The 23,295-nt window shown below is 40.7% G+C and overlaps 2 protein-coding genes across 2 annotated transcripts; one reads left to right on the forward strand and one right to left on the reverse strand.

The window, feature by feature from the left end:
* Nucleotides 1-1,033: 1,033 nt before the first annotated feature.
* On the reverse strand, nucleotides 1,034-10,000 carry LOC121616047 (pyridoxal kinase-like). The gene is made up of 11 exons (XM_041950651.1): nucleotides 9,746-10,000; nucleotides 8,555-8,609; nucleotides 6,043-6,147; nucleotides 5,340-5,423; nucleotides 5,102-5,136; nucleotides 4,828-4,913; nucleotides 4,522-4,567; nucleotides 4,311-4,422; nucleotides 3,901-4,037; nucleotides 3,752-3,818; nucleotides 1,034-2,463 (listed from the first exon to the last, which is right to left on the reverse strand). The coding sequence occupies exons 1-11, from the start codon at nucleotides 9,824-9,826 to the stop codon at nucleotides 2,336-2,338; spliced, it is 936 nt and encodes a 311-aa protein (XP_041806585.1). The 5' UTR covers nucleotides 9,827-10,000; the 3' UTR covers nucleotides 1,034-2,335.
* Nucleotides 10,001-13,357: 3,357 nt separating this feature from the next.
* Nucleotides 13,358-21,875, forward strand: chpfa (chondroitin polymerizing factor a). Its single transcript, XM_041951419.1, has 4 exons — nucleotides 13,358-13,795; nucleotides 15,215-15,779; nucleotides 17,330-17,512; nucleotides 17,678-21,875. Exons 1-4 carry the CDS (start codon nucleotides 13,506-13,508, stop codon nucleotides 18,938-18,940), a joined length of 2,301 nt encoding a protein of 766 aa, XP_041807353.1. The 5' UTR covers nucleotides 13,358-13,505; the 3' UTR covers nucleotides 18,941-21,875.
* Nucleotides 21,876-23,295: the final 1,420 nt, after the last annotated feature.

The raw sequence follows: 23,295 nt of genomic DNA on the forward strand, positions 1-23,295 counted from the left end.
CTCTTTAGCCCTCTGCTGGTGTTTTTGTAAAGCTGCAGTATAAGCTGGATGTGAGACAAGCTGAGGGATCACAGACTGGTTGTATGCATAAGCCCCTTGGCTTTTTGTCTGACAAATCTGGTGTTCCTGTTGATAACATCTTGCTGAACTAAAAGGGTGAGACATGAACCAGTTGCAGCAACAAATTCATCCGCTCTGCTCCTCAATCAAACCTGTATTTTCTCATTTCGGTTGCCTTGTGGATAGTGCTCACAAACAAGATGGCCTAAGTTTGCTTACTGTATTCAGCTTGCAGTTGGCCAGACACAGTGGCCCGTCTGGTTATTTGGGTTAATGCGGCTATTCATACTCTGGATTAGTGTCGCAGAGCTGTCACCTGGCTCTAATCACACAATATAGTGAGCACTTAGCAGCTGACTTGTGTGTCTTTCTTCTTTATTTTGTGCTTTTATTTACACGCTCTTTCAAACTAACAGCACCTAATCTGAATTCTTCTGTCCTCTTTGCACAGCATGAATAAGATCAAATGCAATCATATATTTTCCAAGCAGTTCATATGCCCTTATTTTGCATACCTTTCTGAAAATGAGCCACTGTTTAAGCTTATACTTTAAAGTGTACCTAAGTATTTTGAGTGAATTCATCTCTTTACTTAGAGTAAGTCTTGACAAATGACAGGTTTTTTTTTTTTTTTTTTGAGCCCAGACAAGTTTTTCTTTCTTTCATCTCATCATCTTTACCCCTATTCCACCTGAACTTTATCCAGGGATTATAAATCTGTATCATTCGCATTTACAAAATGAAAAAGAAGAGCTATCGTTTGTATGCAGACATAGTAAAATGACTTCAGGGAACAATCAGCTCCCTCATGTGAACACCTTGTAGAACAGTGGCTCCTTTGCCCAAACTTAATAGACCTAGAGAAAAAAAAAAATCAGTAAAAAGAAATGCCACACGCTTTGGAGACTCATTTTAAGACCTAGCAACAATAAATAAATATTAACAATAAAATGAAAACATTGTTTCAGTAAAAGATTCATTATTTATTATTTCTGTTCTTATATTGCTCTACATCAGAGCAGCAGCTCAAGGTTTGGCACTTGACTTTCTAACAGTATGTGAGAGGATCGACTATTACATTGGTACACAAAAACATTCACAACCAATGTTTTTCTTCCTAACCCTGTTAAGGCTTTTGTACAGCATGGTCTCTCATACAGACTCTTTTGTTGAGATATGACAACAGTTAAAAATGAAAACAATGATCATTAGTAAATATATTAAAGATTATCTGTGCAAATACCTCAATTTGAGATGTTAAAGACATGGATCTAACTTATTACACATCTGCTAGTTCAAGAAAGCAATGCATAATTAAAGAAAGAGGTGAAAACATTATCTGGAAATTGATTAAAAGAACAATTTTAGACATCAGCTATAATCAGGATTATCATTTAAGTTAGTTTGTTTCAAGCAAAACTAAGGGAAACAAATTGGGGTAATGACTCTGTATAGACTGCATATAAATTGCATAAGATGTTTGACATTTTGTTGGAGTTACAATGCACATCTCAGCACTCACAATGCATCCACTATGCATGTATAAGGTGGTAACACTTGAAGTGTAAGATAAAACACCCAAGTACATTATAAGCACACTGCATGCATTCATACCTTTTTATTATCAGTTAAGAAAACTCTTAATGCGATAAAATGCTGTGAATTTGACATCATTGTTAAGAAATTATTAGATATATTCTGACCAAGAAGCTGTTAGCCCCTTTGCTTTTGCATTGTGTGCTACTTCTGGCCTAACACATCACGTTTTGATCATATTATAGATACAATCATGTGCTTATAATGCCTTGTGAGCAACACACTTTAAGTACATGTGACTAGTCCTTACGCACTATCATAACCTAAACAAGTAGAGGCATGGTCATGCATGCATCACTGGTTGTGTGTATTTTCTTTTCAGCTTGATTGAAATGAGTTGTTTTAGAGCAAGAAATCATTTTCACCATGTTATGGAGGATTAAAGTACACTTACACTATCTGTGAACCTAAACATAGTTGGCTAATGTCCTTTTTTCTGTTGAAGATCAGAGGATGTCTACACAGGCCGTAGTACAGACACATGTGGCAGTGATTCCAGTGTGTTTGAGAGCAGAATGTACATACAACAAATCCTGCTGACCCCCTCTCAGAGATTCTGTAAGGCAGAGACACGCGACAGTCTTTGATGTGACAATCCTACATGTGTCTGGCGGACGGCCCAGATTTGAAGCTGATTTGTACCAGCACGATGTGAATGTTCACAAAAACGTCACTGTCTTCAGCAAGAAGACCTCTGTAAAACCTTAGCTTCCACTACAATGGCAGGATTCTCGATGTCGGCTTTGCTCTGAACCATCCTCAGCTCCAGTTGTGCAGCACTTGGCCTTTTCCCAGGACCGGCCATCTCTGAGGGAGGAGAGGAGATGAAGAGCGGTTGAAAGCAAACACCATGTTTTTGGACTTTGGATTACTAGCAGTCAATGACCTCATCTATGCCCAGTATTAAAATGCGATATGTATGCAGGAATGTTATCCTGATGAGGGAAGTTATTGTAAGGAGTAAATGTGTCGTAATCGCAATGTGATCGGACCTGCCTGAGCACATCTGGAGGTAGTCTGGCTCTAACTGTGTTCGCATCTTAGGTAGATGTAAACACAACCTGTACAATGTGCTGGCATCTGTACACAACACAAAACTAGTATTTGTTTTTAGCCAACATAAAATATGGGTTGCTGTCCAAATTTAGAGAGAAAGAAAGCCGAAAGAGACGCCTCTAATTACTGATTATACGTCTGTTCTGTGCCATGAAAGCGCAAAAAGATGTGTTATTCAACAGAACTGCGTGAAAAATGAAAGCAGCACGGGTGAGAAATGACAGACAGTAAGAAATAACTGTGTGTGAGACAGTGTGTGTTGCTTTCATCTGACAGCTGATCTGCAGTTAACAAGTCTTAAAATTTATCTTGTCACAGAGCAGCCTACCGGGACAAACTGACACAATATTTTTTAACACAAAGATAAAATAACTTAATGTATAACATTTGCAGAATATACAAGAGGGTACAAATGATTAAAAATGTGTCATAGACAGCATTTCACAAAGTTTCTAAAGTTTCACCTAACTCAACAAATCACAAAACTCCATGATTTTTTAAGGGAGTCTGGGACTGATTTGCTGCCAACTCAAATTGCTCACATGCGGGTTTTAATCCAGATGACAGAGATCCGATCTCAATGAGGATAACAAGAAAGCATTAAACATACCAAATGCAAACGCAAATCAAGATTGGATCATTTATTATCTGGATAACGTATACAAACCATTTTAATACCCAGTGTCTAAGTGTGGCCTTATTCTCTCAGTGAAATCTAAGTCTGTTAAAGAGAACCATGACTGGTGTGCCTCCTTTGACATGGAATTGACTTTTACTCAATAATTAAAAATAGTTAAAGCAATATGGTGAGAAAGCAAACTATGTAATCAATTAATGTGTGTCTCAAAAATAGTTTTTAAGATAATTCTAGTGGCTTCCACATAATGCACACCGCCAGCTGACACATTACTATTGATCGGGTAAACATAGTACTAACAGCAGAAGGGAGCAAACAGTGTTAATTTATGTCCAGTAAACAACTTAAAGAAAAACTAGAGAGACCACATGACAAACGACGTCAAGCACATCCAAACCCTACCATTGGCGTAAGTAATGGTCCTCTTAATGACATGATGCATGACGGAAACAGTCTTTTCACAGGCAGCCTGTGAAAAACAGAAAGAAGTTGGGATGAATTTATCATGGAGTGTCGAAACATAATTAGTTTAGCTTCAGATGAGTTCAGACCTTCAGGTCTTTGGGGTGATGGTGAGTCCAGGCTAGCAACATGGCAGCAAACAGGTCTCCTGTCCCCACAAACACAGCATCCACTTTGGGAATGTCCATGCAGATTTTCTGACTGGTATTGGTCCCATCTGGTTTCACTGCAGCGAGGACACACAGGGTACTGATATCAAAACAACAGTTAAAACTACACAACACAAATCGTCATCCATTTGTCTTTTTCCCCAACACGACTAGAAAGTAATACAGTTATCCCACCAGAAAGAAAAAAAGAGGAGTTAAATCTAACTGGATGTTCTGTCTGGAGAAAGTTGGTCTTTGTATTGATTTAGGCATGCCATCCAATATTGCTTTTGTAAACAGTATGAGTTGCAGTTTGAGTTTTTACTGCAATGTAAAATCTTATACTTTACCTATTTTTTGGCTCCCAAGGGCCACTAGAAACTGGTCCCCATGTTTCGATGGCAGGTCTGTACTAGTGAGGACCACGGTCTCCGGACCCATTTTATGAAGCAAGTCCATCACCTGGGGAGTGAGAAGGGTCCCATTTCTTCAAGCTTTGAAATTTTTGCTGTCATAAACCGTATTAGATACAACACATTGAGAAATATGTTGGATACTCACCGTAAAAGCATCTTCCTCTGTGTTAATTTTCCTCCCGGTTAATATCCTGTGTAAAAACAGGCAGGAGTTTGTTTCAATGAGAGAAAGGTTGAACACATCCTTTTCTCGCCCACATAATATGTTTATTCAACAGGACTTTATACACATTATGAGGTGAAGCAACTATAGTCAATATTTATCTACATGGGATAGTGATCCACAACTTATCTTATATTTCTCCCTACTAGCTAATAATGCCTTTTATGGATTTTTTCAAACTGTGTTGTACAGCGCACTATTGACTTTGATGATTGGAATTGTGCTCACTCTGCTTCAAACTGGTTGGGGGTGAGGATGTCAGCCAAAGGCACAACTTTGTCCCTGTAGACAGGCAGCAGGTCCTCTGGAACGTACTGAAACAGACACCAAAAACAACTTCGTTCGATGTTTTTTAACCTGGTTTCTTTGCAGTTTTTACTTACAACTGGTACCTACTTCTTCAAGAATGATGGATTTCCCACAGTGAAATTACAATAATGTGAATGAAAGTTGAACAGACATAACTATGAAATAAATCAGCATAAAGTTGCATAGTGCTTACCATAGCACCCTGGTCTCCCATAACAGGATCACAAACTGTGGAAAATACAATTCAACAGTTACCCTCAGTTAGGGCTGTAACTAATGATGCATTACTGATTAATCTGCTGATGATTTTATCAATAAGCTGATTAACGGTTTGTGTCAGAAATAAGTCAACACTTCGAATCAATTAATCAACTAACCAATACTGTCAATTCCAACTTGAAATGTGAACCATGTGAACAATGTACACTCACCATATATCAGGCTGGGATTGGCCTTCTTCAGCTCCTGAATGATGTCAACCACCATCTCCAGGAAAGACGTGTCCCTGCTGTAGCCTTGTAGATGAAAGTGTAAAGACAATTAAGGTTTACTGGTTTATTTGTCTGTTCCTTTGCCAAGAACTCAACCAATCAATCAATCAATGGTAGCCCATAGAACCAAAATGGCCAGATTTAAAGGTGCAGTGTTTAAGACTTATGGGGATCTATTGGCAGAAAATAGCAGAAATAGAATATAATATTTGGAAGTATGTTTTCATAAGAATTGTTGTGTTTTCGTTAGATTGAGCTCTTTATATCTACAGAGGGAGCAGGTCCTCTTCCAGGAGTCCACCATGTTTCTACAGTATCCCTGAATAAACAAACCAAACACTGGCTCTAGAGAACGCCTCTAGTGTTTTTGTTTTGCAGCCACCGTCGGCTCTACTGCATGCTAAGGGGAGGCAGAGGCGAGCGGTATTCAGCTGGCTGCAATCTGCAATCTCATCACTGGATCCTACACAGTGGACCTCTAATAGATAGGGGCCAGTCAAAGGGATTCAGGCTGACAGTCTGGTATCAACACATCAGTGACTTTGGGGGGAAACGTGTACCTTCATTCAAAATGCAGCATGACATTTGGGCTTTCTCATCTCCACATTTCATTACTCCACAAGGATACGCTGCTAAGACTCACCTGTGAGGATGTAGTCATAGTGGTTCACCTTATTGAGTTTAATGCCCTCATATAGCACATTTAGCTCCTCTGCTGTCAGTACTTGTCCTTTCCAATGGGCGTAGCCTAGGATTGAAAAGGGAGAATGGAGATTCAAATTGACATGGCATTTTACAAGCATTGACTTTGGATTTGGAAAACAAAAAACAGGGTCCACGAAGAACAATGAATCACACTTTAGCACAACTTAAACTGAGAAAAACTGCAACAATGTCATCATGCTGTGTATCAATCTAAAGAATCTATCAAAAAACAGACGCAGAACTATTTTCTCCTCCTTGTTCTATCTTCCCATCCCCCCTCTCCCTCTATTGAGGCTCCTCTACTCTGTGTGCTGTCCAAACGGGGCCAAACGGGCCTCCACGCTGACTGATGGGATGCTTGTATTCTGGCTGCCAGCTTCCTCCCTTTCTTTGTCCCCTTTTCACCGTTAACCCAGAACAAGCTTCAAAAACTGTTCTGACTGCAAATGACTGGACACACACGCACGCACGCACATACACACACACACTTTGCTATATTCTTCATGCTGAAGCACAGAGTTCACACAGAGACCAAACCTGACCCTGAGCCAGTGAAAGCACCTCCTGAAGGGAATACTTAACAGAAAGCTTGAAGCAAAGTAGAGGCATGTGCTGTGGTTAGAGGGGAAAGTGTGCATTAGGATCACTGTCTACGTCCATATACTCAACAATGACCCGTTTGCGCTTACAGTGGAGCAAATGTTTATATTGATTGAAGTGGTTTCTGTGCAAATGTCTCATGGCCGTGCAGTGAAAGCACATTCTTCACATACTTTGGCACCAATGAACCCCAGAATATAATCCTGTCCTCTCTGCAGGTGTTTCAGCAAGCGAGTTTCAACTTGATATATTGTTGTTTTCCCTAATGGAGCAATGATGGAGCAACAATTTTACTGCCCCATTGCACAAAACGACTGTAATGAAGCATATCTGTGGGATAATGATCGGATTTTGCAACATAAAGACAAATTATTTCCTCCAACCCAAACGTCATCATTTTCTCCTGGCTGGTGCCATGTCTCCAGCGTAGTGCAGCGGTACTGTTACTGATTTATTTTAAATTTTTGCATTGCATAGATTTTACTCCTTTTACACTCTAAATATGTTTCATGTATCAGCTCGGCTGTTGTGTTCAGTTATCTAAATGGAACACCTTAAAGCAAGTCTACGTATGGGTTGTTGTCAAAGCCTCACTTGGTCTGGTATGACCAGTTGCTTAAGGTAGGAAACTTCAGACACTGCTGTGCAAATCAGTGCGCAGACTTTAGTTTCTGCTCATCGTCCGCTTCCATTTGCTCTCGGTCAGGTCACCTTATGATGGTGTTTTTAGAAAAACTGACTGAAAAGGATCTTGGGTAATGTAGGGTGGGAAATCCAGTGTGCAGTCGTCTTCTAACTGCTACCCGTGGCCACAGTCTTGCAAACATTACAAAGACGTACTTTATAAGTAGATGGAGATAAGAACCTTTTTATCATTTACACACCTGCAGCAAAGACACAACATTCACCTCCGCCATGAAGGTTGTGTTTTCGGTCAAGTTTGCTGGTTTGTCTGTCTGTCAGCAGGATTACGGGAAAACTATTGGCCAGATTCTCATGAAACTTGCTGTAAGGGTGTAGCATGGGCCAAGAAAAGAAACCATTAAATTTACCTGTGATCTTAAGAATTGTACAGCTGAGATGATGAGGCTTCGACCATATTTTGACATAAGTCTAATGGCTTGGGAAATATATCCAGACATATATGGTGGTTGCACTTGCGGGTTTACATATCATAGAAGAGTGGACTACTGTATTGGCTTTGGCAGAGGTCTGCACTCTCTGAGTGTCCTTCCAGTTTAAAATAAGACACCTGATTAATGCTACTCATCCATCTCTAAAAACGACCATCCAAGCTTGATTTAGTTCTTAATCAATAAAGTAAATTTGGAGTCAACTTTAAAGGAAGATAAACTGATCACAGAGAAATGGTTCTTAGAAAACATTAACTTTTTGAGTTAAACTCTGTACAGAGTGTCCTCCTCTGAACCCGACTGATGAGCACAAAGGCTGCACTTTACTGAGTCAGATAAAGAGTACAGAGCTCATCCAAAGGCTTATATACAAGGAAGGCAAAGTACAAGAACTTCAGACAGTGATTACCTCACTAGCACCTGATTAAAAGGTACACAGTGGAGTGATCACGGTTTCGTTTTTGTTCAGTCTCTCTCATTCATGGTTTGGGTGTATCCTCAACAAAGACATTATTCTTCAATACCAATTTCTGATTGTTTGAAACCTGCAGTGTCTTTATGGGCCACACACACACAAACAAAAATCACAGCTTCACATCAGAATAAAAATATGAAAGGGTCGAGTCATTAAAAAAGTGGAAAATGACATCATCTACTTTGAGACACTGAATAAAAATCATTCTGCTGTGTCACACTGTTTAAAAGCACTCAGCCAACCTGTGTGATTGGAGAACTGCACAGAGTTGATGGAGTCCACTTCAAAGCCCAGCACCTGAGAAACAGAGTAATGAAGCAGCTGTTATAACAGAGAACAATGACACCTGTATGACACAAGGTCTCAGTGAGCCTCAGAGGGTCACTGCACTGTGGGAAAACCATGGTGAATTACTGCCAGAGCTTTTCAATGTGCAACAGTTTGGGTTTTTAACCACAGATAAAGTTGTATGTCCCACTGTCCTGTTTTCTTTGGAAGAGCCATACTTCATATTTTACACTTCACATAAATCACACTACATTTCAATACTGTCATCTAAAACTGGAGTTTTTGAATGCTTTCTCCTGCACCTTTAGGGGGCCTGCCTGAAAATGAACCTGCTGGGATCTTGCTGGAACCTTGTTTGAGAAAAGAACCATAAAACAGATCATAATTTCAACTTTTTGGTGCCTCTGCATCATGCAGGCTGCAAAGTCATACAATGCAAATATTTCAAATCAATCAATATGCACATCATTACATATTATACACATGGATTTCATTATCATACATTTACTAATTCAGGCTTGTCTTAGAAATTTGAAGTGGAAATGAAAACAAACCAATGGCTGCCTTAAGTAGGAAATCACATCCAGACGCCTTTTGGTCTTTCTCAAACATTAGTATTTGGTATGATGCTTTAATATTGCTTCCTGCATGGGGAAAAAAACTACTGCCAAGGCAAAACATGACTTCAGCCAGTTTAATAATCCACATTCCCTTCTGCTAAATCCGAACCAGGATCCAACTTGTGCCATTAGTTTACACTGCTGACTACCTGTAGCTGCACAAGTGTTTTGTAAGGAGCGGAAATAACTGGCAACTAGAGTCTAAATCATTCTCACATATCGTTGACACATTAGAGCAATTTCTCATCGAGTTTGTGGATATTTTAGTGTTTCCATTATGCAGCCGTTGTCTGAGAAGCTAGGTGGGTCATTTCTGAAAACTGGAAAACGGCCTATGATGTTTCGACACGACAGGAAATAGTGTTGCAATAAATCCAAGACTCCTCTCACAAATCAGGAAGTCATGCTGTAAACCAAACGCACATTACATATATTTCTCTATCTGTTTAATGCAGTTTTACTCTTTCTTAGTGCTTGAACTGAGTCGTTTAGCGGTGCCACCTGAACGGAAGATCCAGCTCTTACCTGCAAAGGAAATGTTGCCGACTTGTTCCCAACGTATCCCCTGACAACATGACTCTGAATGGACAACACACGACACTCCATTACCGCAATTACACCGAGCGCGTTTAAAAACACCGAACAGAAACAGACGTGATAAGTCCTAGAGCTGCATTAAAGATCTGTACAGGCTCTGACACGATTAAACTTAGCATGTGAGGAATAACTCCAGCGTTGAAGGGCAGAAGCGGCGCTGCTGCGAGTGACATTTACAGTTTTTCTTCAGGCAGCTATAAGGACACCTAGACTGGTGCGTTCACATCCCATGAAGAATGTGGGAGACACCAATTGCATGCCAAATGAAACGTTAACTTTAGCTGAAGTTAGTTAAAGGATAGGCACACAATTTTTGAAGATTGTCTGAATAAAAACCCCAAACAGACAGATTCCCATATGAACATTGCAACAGAATTTACTTATTGTTACTTATAAATATTACTTATTGTAATTATTCCTCCTGTTCAAACTGGAAAGTGTGATCCCTTCCTATTGCACTGAATGCAACAAAGTGATCCCAAACTCAACAGTTCTCCTTCTGGGCAATATCTACTGTTTATCTAAATATGAGGCTTCAGCAGGCTGAGACAAACAGACGAAGTTAAAATCTTTTGAGCACGGTTGACTCAGGCATGCCCCCGTGTTCCAAAACATTGCAAAAGTGTCTTTTTGGGTGCCCCTATTGTAGATAAAACATAATGAATTGCCCTCTATGGTGGCCCAGTGTACAAGAAAAAATGATAAATGCTCTGATGCAGTGGTGTAGGGCATGCAGCTGGTGCCCTTTTCATTTCACTATTTATTTATTTTACAAATGCCCTCCTTCATGTTCCCCAGGCAAATTTTCCTCACTGTGCTGCCATGGAGGGGCATTATCAAAAGAGGAACTTTAGTAGACTGAGGCTGAAACTCTGGAAAATATCTGCTTGATTTTTTTTATGTATTTGTTTTCAACTCAGACTGCTGTTGATTTATACTGAATACAAAATACAACACATACATTTTCAAACTTATCTAGAAAAAGATTAGAAAACTAATTCACATCAGATTTTCAGACTTTCGTGTCTACAACAAAATTCAAATGTCATATTTAATCAATTAATTCTATGAAGAGCTAAAGCATATGCCTCTGCTAAGGCTGTACTCTGTTCCAAATTCGTTATTAAAATAAGAAATGCTTTTTTCTAAATATATATATTCCCTGTATGAAACGCTAATGTAGATTGCACAAGCACAAAAAAGTGACCTATGAGTTATGGCCGTTTACATTTATCATGTGGCGCCATCTGTAGGCGAAGTGTCGCCACATCTAGTAGTAGACCTGTGCACATGTAAACATGTAAACAGCTTGTTCAAGAGTCAGTCTGTGTAAAATAGTCCACAACTAAACGAATTCAATAGAATTTAATAGATCAGTGTCATTCTGTCATTCAGCACCTGCAAAAATGATTTCCCCATATTAAACTTTCATCTGCAGTCTGAGTGTTTTACAGAACCACACATTAATTTAAAGGCATTCTGAAATGTCTAGAGCCAAATGTTAAATTAGTGTAAGTCACTGTTTATTCTCTAACTCTTAACCTTTCATCACAGTCGAGCAATTTGAGTAACCCCCTTATGACCCAAATTCAGATTAATTGACGCACTGTAGGTATTCTATTGACCACCAGAGGGCAAAAGAGAACAGAGATTTGATTCATACCTGGCTAAATGAAAAAAAAGAGAAAGAAAAAGCATGACAGAGGATTTGAAGCACAATGACAATATTCCAAGAGAGGAAACATTTTATATTTCTTTCGGTTACATATCACAGAGGACATGAAATGGAATAAAACTCACTTAAAATTAAAGGGTATAAATAAAATTAGGCCTAATAAAGTCATATGTATATGTTGTGTATATGTTTGTTGGTCTTTGTCTATTAATGTACATTCATATAGACACTGTATGTGTGTAAGGACAGGACATCGGCAGCCTGTAGTACCATCAGCACAGGAACCACATTGAATCATGTCAGGCTTTTAATCTTGTTAAACTTGCAATCACAAAGACTCCATTCATCCAGCTGAAGTGGGAAGAATATATCAAAACACGTGTATACCAGTCTTAAAATCCGCACCCGGACAATGAGGCGTTCTCTCATTCCGCTGCTGGTGTTGTCTGGGTCAGGGGCTCAGGGGGAGGACGGAGGTCTTTGTGAGACGGGTGAGATCAGGGGCAGTGAGTTTCGGGAGAGGACTCAAAAAGATGCAGTTGAAAGATCGACTGAGCAGACTACAAAGCCCACTGCCCCTGACATCTGGGTGAGGCGCACAGAGGCCAGATAGAGAACAGCGAGAGCCAGGTGGATGAGCTGAAAGCTGAGCTAATCACCACTGAAATACACATGAAGCAGCTGCAGGAGAGACTTCTGCTACAGACGGAGAGCTTTTCTTGTCGATCATTAATAATGATGTTCTTTGCTGTTGGTGTGCTATTGTACTCATTTTAAAGACTGGATAAATCCTTAAAAAGTAATGCGATTTGGATTGGGTAAATTCAATAAAAAAATATAGATTGAATGAGGTTGTAATATTTTTGATTACATTCAAGCCCCTATTGTTTTTAATCATTCACAAGATGCACAAAACTCAACCTGCTTCCTTTTTTCTTTTGGAGCCCAAAGCACAACATTGATATCTATTAGATTAGAGCAGATTCAGATCTATCAGGTATGGACTATATCAGATTATACATCTGAAATCATCCAAATTACACGAAATGTATTTGTACAGTCGGACTGGATGTGCACCTTATGATTGCAACAACAGATGATAAGTACACAAGATGCAAGAGTTTGTCTTATAAGTGCCACTGCTTTCTTTAAGATAAGATTGAATTTAATTTTTTTACACATACTGTTATGAACAGGACATGGCATACATAGGCCAACAGAGATAAAAATTGCAAATGAAATGAATTATGCAATTATAATAGGGAGTATTCACATCCTTTACATAAGTAGCAAAACTGCACAGCAAAAATCTGCCAAATCCTCCTTATTTTAAGTATTATATATACTGTCTGTTAGTTTTAATAACAATGCATAATATTTTTTTGTATGCACAACCCTAATATGTAAAGAAACTTATGGGCTAGAGCAGTCAAATAAATGTCTAGGTGCACTAGGTGAGTGCAGGTATGTCCTTGACCTATTTAAATTGTTTAATAGCTTTTATGGCTTATTTTCAGCTATGTGTTAAAGTATGAAAAATTGTAATAGCTGTTTGTCATTTTAGTTTGAATTAAAAAGAAAAAGCAGCACAATGATGCTGAAAACTTTACCTGTTACAGTCCTGTAAATACGACAGCATGCGTGAACTGAGTCCACCACCAGGTATAAACACACTTTGGTTGTGTTCCATGACACATTTCACTGCCTTCAGCACGCTCTCATTGAGTATCCCTCCGCGCTGCGCAGCCTGTGTGCATCCACGCAGTCTGGAACTAGCCCGGCCGCCGATGCTAACGTCGGGCCGGGGAGGAGCAATGTCGCAGCTCGACTGACACGTAAGAGTCCTGCGTGAATTTTAAGGAAGAAGCAACATCTTTTCCTAAAGTTGAGTGTCGATACATCTGCCTCGCGTCGCGCCCGATGTACAGTTGACCTGTCCCGGACCAGAAGGCCTGTTCGGACGCTCTTTTGAAGCGACGCGGGACTGCGAAGACACGAGAGCCGACGCACAAGATGAGATTTTCAGGGTTTATTTCTGTCCTGCGGTCGGTCGGCCCGGTGGTAATCGGCATTTCTTTAGGCTTCACGTTGAGTTTGCTGAGTGTGAACTGGACGGAAGAAGCGTGTTACCTTGACGGTAAGGAGGGCGAGGATGTGACCGTGGGGCAGGATGGACAGCTCAAAGGAGCCCGAAAGCCCAACTCCATTTCCACCATCAACGATGTGGAGTCCGAAGAGGATTTTGAACCAAGAATAGTCCCATATAAACAAGTCCAGCAGAGCGCCCCGAAGAAAGTTTTCAGGTGAGCCTTGTACGCCCATTCACTCTGAATGGTGAACACATTGTGTAAGCAGGCACATAATATATGGCTTATACTTGTTGTGAATACAGACCTGATTATTATAGTGTACAGTACAGCAGGCCTCAGTGAAGCTCATCCTCAGTAAATGATAAATCATGGTGTTAGTCCACATAATGCTGGGTGTACAGGTGTTCTCATGTGTCTATGAGAATTTACACTGACTACATGAAGAATAAGCTCATAAAACTACAGTAAAAGGAGTAAACTAAGTATAATTCTAAAGCATCTTATCCTCTCCCTTGTGTTAATGGCCTTGATCAAAGTCTGATAAAAGTCCACAGCCCCTGCATTCCCTTCCACAGAGCTATCATTAACTGCATGCACCACATTTTCTTTGTAAACAGTCAGACGTTTCCAAGATTTCCTGGATGGAGACCTTGTTTCAGTGTTAGCCCTCACGCCAAAAGCGGTTGCATTGCCATGCAGTTCGCAGAAGGAGACTTTTCCCTGTGGAAAAGTTCTGCTGAGGTCAGGGCTGCAAGCGCTCGAGCATCCAGCCTTCAAAGGCGGCTTGAAGGGCAGGGCTGCAACTAATCATCATTTTCATTCTCGATTAACTCAGCCTGGTTCCTTCAATAGCTGATTTAGTTTGGTGGAAGTAGTGAAAAAAGCTCATCACAACTGTCCAGAGCTCAAAGTAAAGTCTTTAAATGTCTTGTTTGTGCAAAAACCCAGAATATTTTAAATTATATCATATATGAACAACAAATGTTTTGGCATTTTGGCTTGAAAAATGATTGGTTTTAGCTTTATTTACCAAACAAATGACTCGGATGAGAGGCGAAACGTCTTCCAAGACAAACTGACAAAGTCCAGTTGCGAACGATTGAATGCCCTGAAGCCTACAATGACCTGGATGAATGAGAATATTCACAGGCATTTGCTAAACAGTTAATCCACAAATCATTGTAGTTCCAATATGAGGGATAATTTATGCCGTTTACATTATAAGAGGGAAATAAATGTTGGGTTGGGTTGCGGTTGCGGTGATGAATCACAATTCAAGTTCTTGCATGTTTACTTTCCCAAAGAGCTTATGGTTTTTCTTGTTAGCCTGCGTGAGACATTTAAAAACATCCAGAATTTCCTTGAAATTTGATGGGCAAGATCCAATTAAATGAGCCTAGATCCCAAAGTTCTGCCTTGTATAAACTACTGCTGTCAGCCATTATTATTCCCGTAATTTTCAGGGTCAATTAATAAACTGAACACGAAAATTATACAAACAAAATAATGTCTTTTTAGTGTGACAGTAAGTTGGAGAATTAGTCAGCACTGGTGAAGGTTTATCTTCTAGTTTTATGTGTATTTTTTATTCAAAGCAGCCATTATTAAGTAGCTGTTTGTTCTCTTTTTCAGGGCTAAATACATAAGCACAGAGTTGGGGATGCGAGAGCGTCTGTTCGTCGGGGTCCTGACATCCAAAAACACCATAAACACCTTGGGCGTAGCTGTCAATCGCACCATTAGCCATCACCTGGACACTGTCGTCTTCTTCACCGGCATGCGCAACCGCAAAGTCCCCCACGGCATGTTTGTCGTCTCTCACGGGGACGAGAGACTGATATGGAACATGTTCCAGAATATCAAATACATTTTAGACCATTACATCAATGAATACGATTGGTTCTACTTTGTCCAAGATGACGCTTACACGGAAGCCGACAGGATCAAATCCCTGGTGGATCACCTCAGTATGGACCGAGAGCTTTACATGGGCAGTCCTGAGGAGTTCATAGGTGGAGAGATGGAGGGGAGGTACTGCTACGGCGGGTTCGGGTACCTCCTGTCACGTACCTTGCTCCTCCGGCTCCAGCCCTTCCTGGAAAACTGTAGGAACGACATCCTGAGCGCAAGGCCTGACGAGTGGCTCGGAAGATGCATCATCGATTACACGAACACAAACTGTGTCAGTGAAAACGAGGTAGGTCGAGTGTGTTCTTGAAGATCTCTTTTCAACAGTACATTCTTTTTTTTTTTTTTTACCTATAAAACTGTGTCTCAGCTCACTGTTTGATGTTGAAAGGGAACAGAATGAGGCTGCTCATGGTTAAAATGAATGAGGAGACTGTCAGAAGAGTTGCGAGATGGGTTCCAGCAGGGGTTCTCCCTCACGACAGAAAAAACAAAACTGTCACGACAGAAATCATGCTTTGCCTCTGGGACGGCACTTAAAACTGACAGACAGCCATATAAAGCTGTTATTACCATGCTAGCACTGAGGTGGTATTTATATTACAGAGTAGATTGCTAATACCCTTTTTTGCCCTTTTTTGCACAGCTCCAGCAGCAACGTGGAATAGGTAAACAGGCAAGCAGAGCACAGCAGCGTTCAGCCTCGCTGAGGTTCAATGGTGTGAAAATCCCCTGTGGGTCAACATGCGCTGCTCCTGTAATGTCATTAGCATTTAAGGTCAAACAAGCTCTGCGGAGCCCTGATCTGTCCTAGTGCCCTTTCAGGCGATTGTTTGTTTGTGTTCGGCCCAGTTTGCTTCGACCAGGCTTAAGTTTGTGGTCTTTGTCAACACATTAAAATACATTGTTAGAAGGTTATCAGTGCGAATGTGTCCTCACTGTTTTTATAGTATACATGTGGGCCAGTGTTTTATTGTTGGCTTGTTCCACCGCCTTTTGCTCCCATTTTCTCCTCCTTGGCCATGACCCAGTGCAGGAAACCATCTTGTTACACAATTGAGAGTGAGTTGCATGGCAAACTGAAGTGCCCTGAGCCAGAAGGGCTCCAACAGAGCCTCCCCAGATAAGGGAGAGGAGCAGGGGGAAAGTTAAAATGCCTGGTGTGGGTGAAGAAAACAGCTTGAACATAGAGCCAGACATCAATTTATGTGTTAAGAGAGCATTGATGACAATTAGGCATGGACAGTGCTTCACTAAGTGTACCACTACAGGCTGTTGGCTGAGTGGCCTTGCTGCTCAGTTAAGCAGCATCTCCATTCTTTGTTCTTTTAATAGCTTTATCAGATTGGACTCACTTTTTTTAATCACTCAAGCTCCTTAGGTGTTTACTCTGTTTTCAGCTTAAACGACTGTGTCTTTAAGTGGGATTCGGGTGCCAGTGTCAGCCTTTTGCACTGTAGGTTTCATCATTAATTTCTTAGCTGTTGCTTTTTGACCTGATGCCACATAGGTCAGAATTTTATTAATATAAAAAGTGGTGAAATTAATTAAGATAAAACATCTCCTAAACCTCATATTCCCAGAACAAATTTAGCTCCTGAAAATGGCCAAAACTGCAGTTGCATAACAATAGTATTGCTACAAGATGAATTTCTGCGTTTTCTATACAATTGTGGTTGAAACCAGCGGTGGAGATGAGCCCGAGATGCTGCCTGGATATGTTGTTTGATGTTTGTTTGAGTGGAAGTAGCGTAGCATAACAACTAAGCTTGGAGAAACCTGTTTCTGTCATTCCGGATTTCAGACGCCTCATGAAAAGACCTCTCTGTTTCTTCTCAGGGCCTTCAGTACCACCATTATGAGTTGGGAAAAAACTCGGATCCCAGCAAAGAGCAGAGTGAACAGTTCAAGAAAGCTCTGACTGTCCATCCAGTGTCTGACCCTGAACAGATGTACCGGCTGCACAGATACTTCACTGAGATTGAACTCCAGAAGACTTATGATGAGATTGCTAAACTGCAGGTAAGACGATTTCCAGTCAAAAACAAAACCTGGGTTCTTTTTGCATACTTCCATTGTAGGTTCAAAGGATTTTACCTGTATCGTACAGCAGGTTGAAACAGTATTAGTTCTGTCAATGGTGGATCAGCAACTGTGTAGATCAGAATGCTTCTTGTGTTTCCACAGGCAGAAATAAAGAACGTGAGCGTGGTTGCTTTTGAGGGCAACCGAAGTGCCCAGTGGCCCTTGGGGATCAATCCACCTTTTGAGCCGAAATCTCGGTTTGAAGTTCTGAAGTGGGAATACTTTACAGAGGAGGAGATTTATTCGTGCATCGATGGCTCTCCGAAGTGTGAACTGAGCGGCATTGATCGCATGGATGTGGCTGATGTAATTGAGATAGCCATGGGAGAGCTGAACAAGAAGTACAAGCCTGTCCTACACCTGAAGAAGCAGCAGCTGATTAACGGCTATAGGCGCTTCGACCCCACCAGGGGCATGGAGTACACCCTGGACCTTCAGCTGGAGGTGGTTAACCAGAAAGGTCACAGCCGATCCATCACCAAGCGGGTTCACCTGGTGCGACCTTTGAGTCGGATTGAGATCATTCCCATGCCCTACGTCACTGAAGCTACAAGGGTTCACATCATTATACCTCTTACTCTCCAGGACCGAAGCTATGTCGACCATTTCCTGGAAGTCTTTGCCTCAAATGCGTTTGAGACCAGTGAAAATGCCATCCTAACATTCTTGTTTATTTATGACCCAGTGGAGGCACAGCAAGTTAGCCAGAATGACATATTTGCCAGCGTGAAGACTCAGATAAATGCTTATGAACGCAAGTACCCTACAGTAAAGATCCCATGGATAAGTGTCAAGACGGAAACACCGTCCCAGATCAAATTCATGGACATCATCTCGAAGAAGCACCCGGTTGACACGCTCTTCTTCTTGGCTAATGCTAACACACACATCAATTCAGAATTTCTGAACCGCTGCCGCATGAATTCCATAAACAACTGGCAGGTGTTCTTCCCCATCCATTTCCAGGACTACAAGCCTGATGTGGCCTATCACAGCCAGCAGCGTCCGGTCACCATTGATCTGGTCAAAGACGCGGGCCATTTTGACCGCAGGTCATTTGAAGAGGCGTGTTTTTACAACTCTGACTACATGGCGACGCGCACACGAATGGTGGCAGATGTCCAAGAGAATGAGGAGATTCTAGAGACCCTGGACATCTTTGACATGTTCGTCAAGTATTCGGGTCTTCATGTGTTCAGGGCAGTGGAGCCAGCGTTGCACCAGCAGTACACCTACCAAGCCTGCAACCCGCGGCTGAGTGAAGACATCTATCACAGATGTGTTCAGAGCAACCTGGAAGGTCTCGGTTCTCGCTCTCAGCTCGCCATGCTGCTTTTCGAGCAGGAACAAGGAAACAGCACTTGAAAACACCGGCGAACATCTGCTCCTGCGTGTGTTTAAATGGATGTTAAAAGCTGTGTGTTTGTTGGATTAACCTCTTTTTTTTTTTTAAATTTGGGTTGAACAGGAGCAACACATGTAGTACCACCCATAAGTCAACCCTCTGCCCTGAACACAACCCATTACTGGGGCTGTGGTTGCTTACATATGTGACCCTGCCTAATATTCTCCATCTTTCAGCGTGCATTAAGGGTTATTTGGTTGAGCTAGTTTGGGACAATGAATGCAGTACATTCCTGATGGAACCTTTTCTTAAATGTTTACAGTACTTTTCCATACATATGAGTTGCTGGAACCAAATGCTTTTGCTGTTTGAACGATCAAACTCACAATAGCAAAACCTTGACGTAGCTCTGACTTATTCGGCTGTTACTTTCAAGGTGTCCACTACACGTCCAGCAGACACAGAGCTACATACCTTCCCCGGGTCCAGTATAATTCCAGTATTTACTTGGGATTTTATCTTGTTTGGTACATTAAATCCTGGAAGACATATCTTCCTTTCAACCATTGCATGTCGGGGAACTAGCATACAAAAGACTAATCTGAGATAATGTGTTGGATACAGGCTGCTTATCGTTTGTTTGGGGTGTTTGTGTCAGTTTCAACTAAACAGGGAGTTGAAAGGGGCAAAAAGCTGCGAGCGGTTTGTTGCTTTTCAGTGAGCTCACAAATACGAGCAGCAGTGCTTTCACATTTACAGAATGTCATTTGATTCAATGTTAATATCAAAGTCTTTGTTGAAAGGAGCTGCAGTGTACAGCTCCAGTAGATCGCAGCACAGGTTGTGTGGCCCCTTCACACGACGGTGTTGAAACATTGAGCTTTTGATTTTTACTGTTTGTGTATTTACAAAAACGCATCTTTGTATCTGTGCCTTGACACTGACGTTTCATATGATGACTGTTTCGAAATGATCTTTATGTTACACAGTTTTGCGGTTCACCCCTCCAGGTGATGCATAGCTGATGTTTTTCAGTAGAACTTTGGTATTGTTACGACATGTAGAACTGTTTTGAAATGGGTGGGAGAGTTTATCCCTCACTGTGGATAAAGCCTGTTACATAGCTGGGAGAATTGAATGGTTGTCAGTTAACTTTACATTTTTTAAAGGTAACTTGGAAGTATTATGAGCCCAACCATCCACAGGTTGTATTAGTGCCTGAAGGAAGGGGGGGGGGGGTTCTAGCAAGTATCCTTTTTTGGTCTTCAGAGGTCATAAAGGCTGGTGTGTTCCAGCAGAGTGAACTTTTTCTCCTTCGATGTCGCAAGAAAATTGCGACATGCTGGAGGCAAAGTGTGAATAATGGGGGGAAAAAAATCACATCGGTAAATGTCTGAAGTGATTGCACAGGTGTGTCATTTTTTTTGTCCTCATTGAACTAAGTGGTACTTTAAAGCATAATTTAATTAGTTTAGAAATGATTGAAATTAAGAATGTATGAGATATTTTTCCACATCACCAAGTATAGCAGACAGTTTTTATACACTAAAAAATATGTTTAACTGTTCCAAAGTGTTTTGGACGGTTTTGTTAAAGATTTTGTAAGTTATTAAACGGTGTCATTGATCTCCATTTCCTGAGCTCAGTTTGAGAAGTGGTTGTTTTCTCCCAGTTGCAGTGCAGTCCACTGGGAGGCCTTTTCTACATGACTGAGTGGTGGTGGAGGTAGCGGTACTGGACACCAGAAAGTTACTAGTATATTATAATGTGCAATATTACACATAACACAACTATGTAGATGCCCGATGTGGAGGATGGAACTTCTTATTTCAAAGACATTTGCTGCAAGTACAGCAGTGTGTTTATCACAATACTGTTCATGACATTACGTAGAGTAAGGCTCATGCTTTCTGTTCAATGTTAGGTAAATACACTGTAATTTGTTTTGCAAGACCTTTAATGTATTTTGCTGACACTAGACACTTTTCATCATCAAATTTACTTTGAAATACATAAAATTAAGGAAAGTCCTTTTATTTAACTTTAATTGGATTCAAAGTATATGTTGGAAACACTACGTCCGCAGTGGTGGTCCTCAACAGTGTTTTCTGTATTTTCTGCCATGTGAACACAGACTATGGAGGTCAGTTTTTTGCATTCATTTTATAACGCATCTCTTTGTTGACGAGAGCAGATTTTCACCGTGACCGTGCTCCAGCTGACGTAATATGAATGTTCAACTTGATTCTTTGAAGAGTATGACACTAATAATGTGCAGAAATGGAAACCGAATCATCCAAAAAAAAACACTGTGAAAGATGGAGGGCTGAGATTACAATATGAAGTTGTTGTGGTGATCTGCGTCGTCTTTGCCTTCTGCAGACGTGAGAAGCTTAAAATTCAGCGAGCGTGGCAGATTAATCACCCTGTGTTGTTAACACAGCCACCATCGCTGAGCGAAGTCTCTAAGTATTTTGTCCATAACTTATTTATCTGTCATTTCTCGATGAATTATGCAGATTCTGAATACTTCCGCACTAACAGAGGCTTTCATGACATTCTCTGTACATGTATGAATATTTTATAGACTCTATTTTTAAGCCTTTTTTTTTAGCTTCATTTACACAGCAATTGATATTTTATTATTTTTGGTGAAGAAATTAAAGGTATACTGTATCTTACTTTGTGTTTTGTTCTTGGAAAATCATGTGATTTGACAATTAAGAGGTGTCTAGTTCATTTTCAATTAAGTAATTCATTTCAAAAACAGGCAAATGCATAGGCTTATTTTAAAATTTCCATCGATGTTCGGACCTATTGGTTTACATTCTTTTATGTATATGGGTACTATAACCAAAGCAATACATTTTAATAAATGCTCATCACATTTAAATGTGTGCTGTAATTCCCAATGAACTGTGAATTATTGTAATTTTTTAATAAAGACTATTTGAATATAAACATTTCCTCTTTTTGTTGTCTTTGTTTATTTTATTATTCTTTTTTTAGGATGGGAAATAGTCATTTTTATATTCTAGCTACAGAATTCCACTTTGTCCTTTAGGTGTCAGCACATGAGCGTGTTAACTGTCTGCTGCACAGGTCCAGCAGCTGAGGTGAGCACTGCTGCTGAACACCATTTAGAAATCACATTTCTAATACAAACTGGTATGGTTTCCTCACTCGTGTTCCCTGCGTGCGCTCTGTGGGACTAGCTTAACATTCCTGCTCATGTCAGACCCGAGGTATTCCCTATGTCTGGGTTGGGTAAAAACAGGGAAAACGTTGCAACCTTAATTACAGCTTTAGTTATTTCAAGGGTCCGTATGCACTACCCTGAGGCATGCTGTAAAACCACATAACTACAGAGCAGCTGGGAGTTAATTGTAAGTCATTATTTTGTACTTCATTTTACGTTCGATCCCAGGACTTTCTCCTCCCACACGGGGACACAGTTGCTCCAAGTCCTCCAGAAACGAACAGGAATTTAGAGTTTTCACGACAATTTGAGTTCACCTGGAGGGTGCTGGAAGAGGCGAAATTACACACTTTGCTTGACATCAAGAAGAATGGTCACAAAATCACTTCACTTATCCTAACTAGATAATTATACATCTTCAACGACCCTCTGCGTTGTCCCATGTTTACCAAAACCGACTTTTGAGGTGCCTCCAGTCTTCCTGTGACCTTGGAAGACATTTCTTTGTAACAGTGTCTTAGTCAGTGGTGGAGAAGCTCGTGTGACTGTGAAGAAAAAACAGACAACATGGAGTTACAAAGTGAATTGGGCTCTGGATTTAGGAGGCACTGGTTTTACCAATCTAAACTTTAATAGTTATCGTATTTATCATATTTAACATTTATAAAATGTGTTCTAACAGAGGAAATAATCACAAGATCACATTTCTGTACAAAATGTAAGCGTTCCTTGTTACTCCAGTGATGGTCCATTTCCATCTGTGTCAGATATGGGATGAAGTTTCTGCTCAAGAATTCCTGCTTTTTTTTTTTTCACCCCTCACTCATGTTTCTTCCTTATCAGCTGACCTCTCAGACCTCAGCTAAAAATGAGCAGCTGAAAAAAGAAGGACATAACAGCACATGTTCAAAACTTAACATCAGTGGCCAATAGATTTTTACGGATAATGTAATAAGCACAAACAGGCCGGCCGTCGCGGGGCTATAAAAAGGTAGGCCCAAACAGCTGTGCAAGAAGGGAGCTCAGAGCCGAGTCTTGAGGAATCCGAGGAATGTGAGCTACATGTTGTCGAGCAGGGAAGTTGTCCCATCTGCTACAGTACAGAGCTGCCGCCCACCTCTCAGCCCTGTGGCACCTCGCGCAGACTGCATGCTGTTGTAAAATCAACTCTTTGTA

This window comes from Chelmon rostratus, chromosome 13, assembly GCF_017976325.1.
Source record: "Chelmon rostratus isolate fCheRos1 chromosome 13, fCheRos1.pri, whole genome shotgun sequence".
Lineage (NCBI taxonomy): Eukaryota > Metazoa > Chordata > Actinopteri > Chaetodontiformes > Chaetodontidae > Chelmon > Chelmon rostratus.